Source organism: Rutidosis leptorrhynchoides, chromosome 4 (genome assembly GCF_046630445.1).
Source record: "Rutidosis leptorrhynchoides isolate AG116_Rl617_1_P2 chromosome 4, CSIRO_AGI_Rlap_v1, whole genome shotgun sequence".
NCBI classification, from domain to species: Eukaryota; Viridiplantae; Streptophyta; class Magnoliopsida; order Asterales; family Asteraceae; genus Rutidosis; species Rutidosis leptorrhynchoides.
Genome location: NC_092336.1, coordinates 468,850,349 through 468,861,777, shown reverse-complemented (window position 1 = coordinate 468,861,777; position 11,429 = coordinate 468,850,349). Strand labels below are relative to the sequence as shown.

The following is an 11,429-nucleotide window of genomic DNA, read 5'->3' as shown; positions in this document are numbered from 1 at the left end:
GAATTTTTAATATTAATTTTGAATTTTATATTTAAGTTGTGTGAATTTAAAAACAAAAATTTACTTTATCTCATTAAGTTAAAAATATGATTTTTAAAATTCGTCGTAAGTTGAAGACTAGGTCATTGAACTGAAATTGCTTTACCCGAGGGAGGGACGAGAACTTTTATTATCATTATTTTTAATCTTATTGAATTAAAGTATGCCAAAAACATTGAAAAAAACCCAAAAATTTTAGCTTTTAAAACAATCGCTACAAAAAGACAAATTTTAAAATTTTGACGAAGGACGGACTAGGACATCGATCCGAAACGACCTCGTCCTAAATAACAAGAGAAACAAAATTTTAAAATTAATTAATATTTTTTTTATAAGTTAAAGATTTCTAAAAAAAAAAAAAAATCCAATATGTTTGGAAACTTTGGTAAAATTTAATCATTTTTCTACGCTAATCACCCTCAATAATTTAAATTGTTACTGATTTCTTGCAAATGAGGGCATTGCAAGATCTTAAGTGTGGGAAGGGGTTAAATTCTTTCGGATTTTAAAAAAATTTTTGATTTAAACACTTGGTTACCAATAAAAATACTAGTAACGCAGTAGTTGTATTAGAATCTAGTGCTCTCCGATAACAAGGAACAGCCCTAGTCTTATATACTAACTACCCACTTCTAGTAAAATTTTTCAAAATTTTCAACAAAATGAATTCAAAATCATGTTTATACATATTTATGAACGATGAAAACTAGGTCATTGAGCCGAAATTATCGTTACCTCGGAAAGGACATAAATTGAGAAACAACCAAAACGTTAGAATTCATTTAAGAATGGAATAGAGGAGAAAAAGGCAAAGAAAAACATAAATAAAAGCCAAGTGTGGGAAAACTTTACCAAATTATTCACAACATATACCACATATTTTTGTACAAATTTTTGAAAATACTTTTGTTTTGGACAATAATCAATTGTTTTACCCGATGAAACCATAAAAGAAGAGATGGATCTACACGATGAATCAATTCCATCATTAAAAGGAAGTAAAGTCTTCCGAAAATGACACGCGCTTCTTGATTTAGGTCATGAAGTTGTCGTCCAGACCAGCTGTAGGTTGACGAAAAATCTAGAAAAGTCATCACTAAAATCAGCTGGAAATCCACGGACCTCAGCATCAAACAGGGTAGCCAAGGGGTCAGATTTATCCTAACCATGAGAAGGATTTATCTCGTACAATGGGGGAGCACCGTGCAAATTAGCTTGATAAGACTAATGAATCAGATCCCCAGAAAGGATAATCTCCTTAAAGATTAAAAATCAGCTTTTAAGACTGATATTACTCAATCCTTGAGATTGACCTTAAAGATTGAGAATTCAAACTCATGGAATTCAATGATATCTAAACTCGAGCTTGAACGAGAAAATATTTTGATCAAAAATACAAACCGATTTGTTTTCTGAAAATCCATTTTCAATGCGTTCATTACCATTGAACGTAAAATCCTAGGAATTCACCTGGAATTCATTAGGTCACCTGAACCAAATCGGGTGTCAACCGTAAGAACGGTGGTTGCATAGCATGGTCGGAGACAGGACCTTGTGCCAGACCGAAAAATCATAGGATGATCTTTACTATTGCTCCTACCAAGGATAGTACTAGCATCCGACACGTAATTAGACCATGAACAAATGCATGTCATTAGACATTGCCTTAACAATTTCTTGTTCATCGCTTTCCTTTACAACCGGACGGTAGTTTACCGAAAGGTAATATACGGAACAAGTAAACTGGATGTGTGCTTTCCGATACCGGGATAGCAGTGGATTACATGAACCTAAAAGTTTTTAGCCAAAATATTGATCCACAAACATATTTTGCAACACCGATGGTGGATCAAATCAGAAAACTTGTCTAGGGTAAAATCTAGCTTGAATTTTCAAAAGATCAATTGTTTTCATAAAGATCCAATTTCCTAAAGGATCTAAATTTTTATAGTCATGTGGGACTGTAAACCGCCTTTCAAATGTGCACTTTGCTTTGGAAACCGAAAGTAAATCGGCTATTTGATTGCAAGTGTCGTTGACCTAAACCCAAGGCAACTGTAAATGACACACCCACCTTTAACCACATCGTTACTACCATTGTTTATACCGCCGTATTGAAGTCACTGATGTACAAAGTGTGAAGAATAAAGAAGTGATTCAAGTGTTTTTCAAGACTATATTGCTTGAGGACAAGCAACGCTTAAGTGTGGGAATATTGATAAGGCTAAAAAGGAACATATATTTCATAGCATTATCCCCCAAGAAGACAAGATTTTAGTTGCAATTGTTCCATTTTCAAGTAATATTCGTTTATATTAAATAAGTGCGAAGACAAAAGGCGAAAATGACGAATTGAAGACACAAAGGTCCAAAAAGCTCAAAAGTACAAGATACAATCAAAAAGGTTCAAATTATTGATGAAGAACGTCTAAAAATGACAAGAGTACAAGTTACAAAACGCAAAGTACACGATATAAAATTGTACGAAAGGACGTTCGAAAATCCGGAACCGGGACATGAGTCAACTCTCAACGCTTGACGCAACGGTGTAAAAATTACGAGTCAACTATGCACAAGAATAAAATATAATATTTAAATAATTCATAATAAGAATAATATTAAATAATAAAAAGTTGTTAATTGAGCATAGTTCAGGGGTCATAAATGAAAATTTAAATTTATAATTTTGCCTATAAAAGGCTATGTAGTTCGTTGAAATGGACATACCTTTTTCTATCATATTTCTATCTATATATCGATCCATCTATCTATTATCAATATCAATTATCAATATCTATATTCTATATCTCTATCATAATATTAACTTAATAAGATATAACAATAATCTTAATTTTAATTTTAAATTATAATAATAATAAGATTTATGATAGAGATCGTTTGAGTGTATAAGTCGAAATTCTGTCCGTGTAACGCTACGCTATTTTTAATCATTGTAAGTTATGTTCAACCTTTTTACATTAATGTCTCGTAGCTAAGTTATTATTATGCTTATTTAAAACGAAGTAATCATGATGTTGGGCTAATTACTAAAATTGGGTAATTGGGCTTTGTACCATAATTGGGGTTTGGACAAAAGAACGACACTTGTGGAAATTAGACTATGGGCTATTAATGGGCTTTATATTTGTTTAACTAAATGATAGTTTGTTAATGTTAATATAAAGATTTACAATTGGGCGTCCCTATAAATTACCATATACACTCAATCGGACACGATGGGCGGGGTATTTATATGTACGAATAATCGTTCATTTAACCGGACACGGGAATGGATTAATAGCCACTAGAATAATTAAAACAGGGGTGAAATTATGTACAAGGACACTTGGTATAATTGATAACAAAATATTAAAACTTTGGGTTACACTCAGTCGACATCCTGGTGTAATTATTAAACAAAGTATTAAAATCTTGTTACAGTTTAAGTCCCCAATTAGTTAGAATATTTAACTTCGGGTATAAGAATAATTTGATGAGGACACTCGCACTTTATGTTTATGACTGATGGACTGTTATGGACAAAAACCAAACGGACATATTAAATAATTCAGGACAAAGGAGAATTAACCCATGGGCATAAAATTAAAATCAACACGTCAAACATCATGATTACGGAAGTTTAAATAAGCATAATTCCTTTATTTTATCTCTTTTTCGCATTTTTAATTATCGCACTTTTATTTTATGTCATTTAATTTATCGCACTTTATTTATTGTTATTTACTTTACTCTTTAAATTAAGTTATTTTTATATTTTACATTAGGTTTTAATTGTGACTTAAGTCTTAAAAATCGACAAACCGGTCATTAAACGGTAAAAAAACCCCCCCTTTTATAATAATAATACTACTAGTACATATATATTTTTTTGTATTTTTTACAAATATTGTGTGTAAAAACATAGCGTTAAACTTTACTAGCTCCCTGTGGAACGAACCGGACTTACTAAAAACTACACTACTCTACGATTAGGTACACTGCCTATAAGTGTTGTAGCAAGGTTTAAGTATATCCACTCGATAAATAAATAAATAACTTGTGTAAAATTGTAGCATATTTAATAGTATTTCGTAACAAAAATAATATTATTTCGTATACACCCCCTACGACATCACATATTAACAAAACTTTTGGAAGTATGAATTGAGAAAGAAAGTATATAAGTGGTGAAGATAATGAAACGGAAGAAGCTAATTTATAGCAAAAATTCCAGACACAGCAATCGAGGCAATTCACCACCTTTAATTAAAGAAAATCCTAATTTCTGTAATTACCGGAAAATCAAATCTTATAAAGATTTCGAAGATTTCTTTAATTCCTTGAAATCCGGAAATCAATCGTAACTACGTCAAAAGTTAAGGCAAACATTTAATTTTCTCATTTACTCTTTTACGATAGCTTCGTTTATAATCTTTCTATAATCGAATTACTTTATCCATATTATTTAATGTCGATAAAACTCTAATTCATCATTCTTGTTATAAAGAATGACGATCTCTATCAAATTTCATGACTATGATTTTCATGAACTCCTCTCTGTTTTGTCTGCCTAATATTGCAGCATAAACGCTCAAGGTTTTAAATGAGCTCAATATTATTCATAACACATTTCATGTATCCAATTTACTGAAATGACTTGCATAACATCATCATTTTGAATGATCTCTGCATTAATGATAAAATGCACTTCGTAGAAGAACCTATAGAGATTATGGTTTGTATGACTTAAACGCTTGAAACAAAACAATATTCTATCCTTTGGAAAACACGCAAGGCCCCGAACATACCTGGGAACGTGAAGACAAAATGAAACAGAAATATCCCCATCTCTTCTCAACCGCTGATGCATCCGAGAAGTCTACCTAAAACTTCGGGACGAAGTTTTTATTAACGGGGAGGTACTGTAACAACCCTCACTTTTCGACTTCTAAATTACTGAATTAACCCTAGGGTTATATGTCTGACTATATGTATTAAGGGTTGTTATATACAATTAAATATTGACCGAATAGTAATTTTTAGTCAACAATGTACGCTTAAATAAATAATATATTATTAATTTATATAATTTGACATAATTTAACTAAGTATATAAACTTTGTATCACTTTTATTATTTAGTTAATGTATTATATATTTAACTATATAATAAATCCAATTATATATAAATATAATAATATTTACAAACTTACTAAAACTATAGTTTAATAATTAAAATCATAATTATTATTAAAAATACAAAATACCGAATTATTTATTATTTTTATGCAAAATTTGTATTTATTAATTAAATAAAACAAAAATAAAAAAAAATATTATTGACAAATATTCTTGGAAAAACATTAAATAAATTTGTTTATTTACATAAAAAAATCCTTAAAATAAATAAAAAATAAATAAATAAATAAATAAATAAATAAATTACTTTTTAATTAAAAATTTTAATGGAAAAACTACTTTTATTATTTTATTTTGTGCATTATCCCATGACCTAACATTTAATACTTTTTAATTTTAAAATCCCATTAAGAATTAAATATTTCTTTTTCTTTTAATTATTTTATTCTTTTTACCTAATTTTTTCAAGTATAAATACCCCTCATTTCTCATTCAAACTCACACCAAAATTTCTCTCATTCTCTCTTTGAAGAATTACTACTAGTAAGTATTCTTTTCTTACTTTGTATTTTTTTTACTTTTTACTTTTTACTTTTTACTTTTTACTTTGGTTATTATTTTTACCGAAACATGTAAATAATGTTATAAATTATATGCAATTAAAAATAAAATAAATAACATGTATACACTATTACTATTACTAGCACCTATAACCTACTACTTATATTGTAACATAAAAACATTTTGGGATATGTATTAGAGATGTATAGATCTTCGAACTTTCTTGACGAATGGTTTCTATGAGATTCTAGGCAGAGGGTTTGGATTTCCAATTTAAAGGGTCCTATGGCTCAAGCCCCTAGATCTAAATTAGCCATTCGAAGGGAAAGGGGTGATTGGAAGCTTATCTAATACGACAAGTATCCTAAAATGAAAAACACTGATAAAAGTAGAAACTCTCTAGTCATAGAAACTTAGTAATATAAGAAACTTTCTAAAAATGAAAACTTTATAAAAATAGTAACTTACTAGGAATAGAAACTTAGTAAAACAAACACATACTTAAACTTAAACATGGGCTAAACACTTAACTACTCTTAAATGTCAATAGGTTGACTTTCCTGCTCACTCATTCAACTCTTTATTCCGAGGAATAACTCTCTCTCTCTCTAGTTACTAAGGTGAATTCATAGCCCCTCTTTAATTGCTAGCAAACTTACTTACTTTACTTGGGGTGAGACACATGCTGTTTTTTACTTTTTACACTTTAGACACAAGTACCAAACTGTTAAACTATGCTATACCCGGCTATGTCCGACTAAGTCCCTACAGTGATATTTTTAATTGCTGCGGCATGCTTAATTATTGGGGGTAGGCCTATCGGGAGTAACGTCCCCGATACATTTGACCAAGTCATTGTATTACTTAATAATGAAATTAAACCGACAATGACAGACACAACTTGTCATGGGGCAAACTTGAACGTTTAGTCTAAATATCACGCATTGGCATAACTTTTTGATCCTGCGGGAGATCAACTTTACAAATTAAATCTTGTGGTCTAAAACAACGGTCAAACTTTTTGTTAAACCTATGAACTTCACTCAACCTTTTTGGTTGACACTTTAGCATGTTTTGTCTCAGGTGCTGTTTGATTCAAGCTCTTATACTTACCGCTTATGTGATGCTACTTGGACATAGGATTAAGAGATATCGCATTTATTATTCTGCATGTGAACATTTATGATATTGTTATTCCTGTCATTGTAACGACATTTCATTTTTTCGCTGCGTACTCATTAAAGTTAAATTCATCATTTAGTATTGTTCTCGTTTATTATAATATGTTGGTATGTTTTGATATTAGTGACGTTCCTTCCAGACCCTATTGGGAGGACGTTACATTCCCAAACCAACCCACAAGCTATTTTTGGTGTTTTCAAGTTAACCCATATGCATGAATGCAACTAAATGAAATGCAACTATCAAAGCCCAAATATATCACAACCTACATGAATGCAACTAAATGAACATATAAACACACAAGTGATCATTTTGGGTCACGGGTTGATCAGAAAACCCATTTCAAGCACATTTGGTCAAAGGTAAAAGTCAATTTCATCAACTTCAAGTAAGTTGATGTCTTCATGGTAAAGCCTTAAACGGTGCCCGTTCACCTTGAAAGTATCTGTATCCCCATAAAGCTCGACGTAGCCCGTTGGAAAAACATTTTTTTATGACATATGGGCCCGTCCATTTTGACTTAAGCTTTCCCGGTGAAAACTTGTACCGTGAATTGTAAACTAAGACCTTATCGTTTGGTTGAAAATCTTTAAACTCTTTTAAACGAGCATCGTGCCACTTTTTTGTTTTTTCCTTATAAAGCAAAGAGTTTTCATATGCCCCTAACCGAATCTCATCTAGTTCATGCATTTGTAAAATACTTTTTTCACCCAACTCATTTAAATCTAAGTTGACTTCTTTGACCGCCCAGTATGCCCGGTGTTCAAATTCCATCGGGATAGGGCATGCTTTGCCATATACAAGATTAAAAGGTGTTTGACCAATTAGAGTTTTGTAAGTGGTTCTAAAAGCCCATAAAGCGTCCTCCAATTTAGTTGACCAAATTTTTGGGTTCTGTTCAACCATTCTTTCTAAAATCCTTTTCAAAGCTCTATTGGTATTTTCAACTTGACCCGATGTTTGGGGGTGGTAAGGTGTTGAAAAATGATGATTAATCCCATATTTTTTCAAAACTTTTTCCACTAACTTATTAGCAAAGTGCATTACCCGGTCCGAAATTAATGCCTTAGGGAATCCAAATCGACAAAATAAAGATTTCAAAAACTTAACGACTACTCGACCATCATTAGTAGGCAAAGCCTTGGCTTCCGCCCAATTTGACACATAATCTACCGCAACGAGTATGTAAAAGTTTTTGTTTGAGTTGGGGAACGGACCCATAAAGTCTATTCCCCACACATCAAAGATTTCACAAATTTGTATCCCCACTTGGGGCATTTCATCATGTTTTGTAATTGAACCACTTCTTTGACATGAATCACACATTTTTACCAACTCTTGGGCATCACTAAAAATTTTGGGCCAAAAGAAACCCGAATCAAATACCTTTTTGGCTGTTTGATTCGCCCCATAATGCCCCCCGGTTGGCCCGATATGACATGCCAGTAAGATTTCTCGAGCCTCATCCCCATAAACCCACCTCCGGATGATTTGATCCGCCCGGATGCGGTACAATTCCGGTTCATCCCAAAAATAATACTTTAAATCACTTAAAAACTTTTTCTTTTGTTGGGAAGTAAGACCTTTCCTAAACTTTTGAACACAAATAATTCGCGTAGTCGGCAAACCACTGAATTTCACTATTAACCTCAATTGCCATTAAATGCTCATCCGGGAAATCATCCCGGATGTTTGACTCATTTTGAGCGTTCTGAAAACTTGTTGACTCTTCCAAATTTAACCTTGATAAGTGGTCGGCGGCCACGTTTTGGACCCCACTTTTATCCCATATTTCCATGTCAAACTCTTGTAACAAAAGGACCCACCGGATCAAACGATGCTTTGAATCTTGTTTTTGAAATAAATATTTCAAAGCCGAGTGATCCGTAAAGACTATTGTTTTTGACAAAACCAAATAAGATCTAAAATTATCAAAAGAAAAGACAACGGCCAATAATTATTTTTCGGTTGTGGTGTAATTTAATTGGGCCCCGGTCAAAGTCTTACTCGCATAATATATGGGGCAAAAATGCTTGTCAACTCTTTGACCGAGCACCGCCCCGAGTGCATAGTCACTTGCATTGGTCATCAACTCGAATTCCTTATCCCAATCGGGGGAAATCAAGATAGGTGGGTTAACAAGTCTCTCTTTCAACAAATTGAAAGAAAAAATGCACTCTTGGTCAAAGTGAAAAGGTTGATCCTTTTCAAGCAATTTGGTCATTGGTCTTGCTATTTTTGAAAAATCCTTAATGAATCGGTGGTATAAACCCGCGTGAACTTAAAAATTTCGGACTCCTTTGACATCTTTTGGTTGAGGTAAATCTTTTATGACACAAACTTTTGACTTGTCGACTTCAATACCCAATTTTGACACTTTATGACCCAAAACCACCCCTTCGGTCACCATGTAGTGACACTTCTCCCAATTGAGAACAAGGTTGGCTTGTTCACAACGGGTAAACATTAGGTCTAGGTTGGTCAAACTATGGTCAAATGAATTTCCAAATACGGAAAAATCGTCCATAAACACCTCCATGGTGTCCTCGATCATATCGGAGAAAATAGCAAGCATGCACCTTTGGAATGTTCCGTATGCATTACACAACCCAAAAGGCGAAAGGCATTCTTCTATATGAAAACGTGCCAAATGGGCATGTGAAAGTGGTCTTTTCTTGGTCTTGAGGGTCAATCGGGATTTGGTGATATCCCGACAAACCATCCAAAAAGCAATAGAAATCTTTGCCCACTAGTCTTTCTAGTATTTAGTCTATAAAAGGAATAGGGAAGTGGTCTTTCCTTGTAGCGTCGTTAAGATGCCGGTAGTCAATGCACACCCGCCATCCGGTGATGGTGCGTGTTGGGACGAGTTCATTTTGGTCATTAAGGACTACTGTGGTCCCACCTTTCTTTGGGACCACTTGGACCGAACTCACCCATGGTGAACCAGAAATCGGGTAGATTAGGCCCGCATCTAACAACTTAATCACCTCCTTTTTCACTACCTCCCTCATGTTTGGGTTAAGTCTCATTTGTCTTTGCACCACGGGTTTGTAATTTTCCTCCATGAGGATTTTATGGTTGCAATAGGACGGGTTAATCCCGGGAATGTTCGTGGTCTTCCACGCGATGGCCTTATGATGAGATTTCAAGAGAGCAATTTTCCTCTCTTTTTGGTCTTCGGTAAGTCTCGAAGAGATGATTACCGGTAATTTTTCACCTTCTTTAAGATAGGCGTACTCGAGGTGTTCCGGGAGTTCTTTCAACTCAAGATTCGGTGGCTCTTCCCATGAGGACTTGATTCAAAATCTATCCTCATTGGGAATTGCCTCATAAGACTCATCCGGTTTTTGCTCACAAACAAACTCATCACTTTCAATGTCAACATTCATCAATTCCTTAAAATCGGCCTCAAGGTCAAATTGGCCATTCTCTCCTAATTCGTTGAACCCGGTGGTGTCAACGCCTAAGAGTTTTTCGAACTCTTCATTAACATATTCATCAACTAGTTCAATTGCATAGCAATCCTTGTCATCGGTCGAACTCGGTTGCTTCATAGCTTCCCGAATATTGATTGTAATACGGTCATTTCCAACACCAATATTCAATTGGTTGCGTTGGCATAGAATGATTGTATCGGCCGTGGCTAAGAATGGTCTTCCTAGGATCATTAGGACTTCAAGGTCTTCCTTTATGTCAACAATAACAAAGTCCACCGGGAATGTCAAGGTACCACTGGTAACCCGATATATTCTGCTAATCCCATAGCGGAGTCATAGGAATGGTTATAGGCCTTAATTCGAATCCTAGAAGGTGACAATGGCCTAAGGTCAAGTATTTCGTAAAGGGAAAGGGGCATGAGATTTATACTAGCTCCCAAATCGGCTAAGGCATCAAATGTCTTAGAATTACCGAATTTGCAAGGGAACACAAACTTCCCGGGATCACCCAATTTCTTAGGGATTTTTGGTTCTTGTGCTAGTATTTTGTTACATTCTTCTTCAATGAAGAATGTTGTATCATCTCGAAATCTTCCCCTTGGGGAGACTAAGTCTTTAACAAAAACGTCCGTAATTTGGCATACCCTTTAACATGTCGATGAGAGGCAATGTGACCATCACATTCTTTATCATGTCTTCAAATTTCTTGTATTGGGCCACCAACTTGTCCTTCCTTAAAGCTTTCGGGTACGGGACCGCTTTCATCACCTTCGAAGGCTCACAAACCTCTTTACCATTACCCTTTTCAACATTACCCTTATCACTTTTACCCTTTACCCCAGATGGGCTACTGATGTGTGCAGAGGTGTATACGAAATAGTTATATTTTTATTGCAAAATACTATTAAATACGATACAATTTTACACAAGTTATTTATTTATTTATAGAGTGGATATACCTAAACCTTGCTACAACACTTATAGGCAGTGTACCTAATAGTACAGTAGTGTAGTTTTTAGTAAGTCCGGTTCGTTCCACGGGGAGCTAGCCAAGTTTAACGCTATATTT

The 11,429-nt window shown here is 33.9% G+C and overlaps 1 protein-coding gene across 1 annotated transcript; it reads right to left on the bottom strand.

Moving 5' to 3' along the window:
- Nucleotides 1-10,222: 10,222 nt before the first annotated feature.
- On the bottom strand, nt 10,223-11,125 carry LOC139842269 (uncharacterized). The gene is made up of 3 exons (XM_071832432.1): nt 11,005-11,125; nt 10,654-10,898; nt 10,223-10,609 (listed from the first exon to the last, which is right to left on the bottom strand). The coding sequence occupies exons 1-3, from the start codon at nt 11,123-11,125 to the stop codon at nt 10,223-10,225; spliced, it is 753 nt and encodes a 250-aa protein (XP_071688533.1).
- Between the last annotated feature and the right edge of the window lie 304 nt (nt 11,126-11,429).

What these genes read in the sequence shown, in the direction of transcription:
- LOC139842269 (XM_071832432.1), bottom strand. Translation starts at nt 11,125, where the DNA reads ATGAAAGCGGTCCCGTACCCGAAAGCTTTAAGGAAGGACAAGTTGGTG. An exon ending in TCTCATCGACATGTTAAAGG is followed by an intron (nt 10,899 to 11,004) that starts GTATGCCAAATT and finishes ACAAAATACTAG; the next exon opens with CACAAGAACCAAAAATCCCT. An exon ending in AATATATCGGGTTACCAGTG is followed by an intron (nt 10,610 to 10,653) that starts GTACCTTGACAT and finishes GTTGACATAAAG; the next exon opens with GAAGACCTTGAAGTCCTAAT.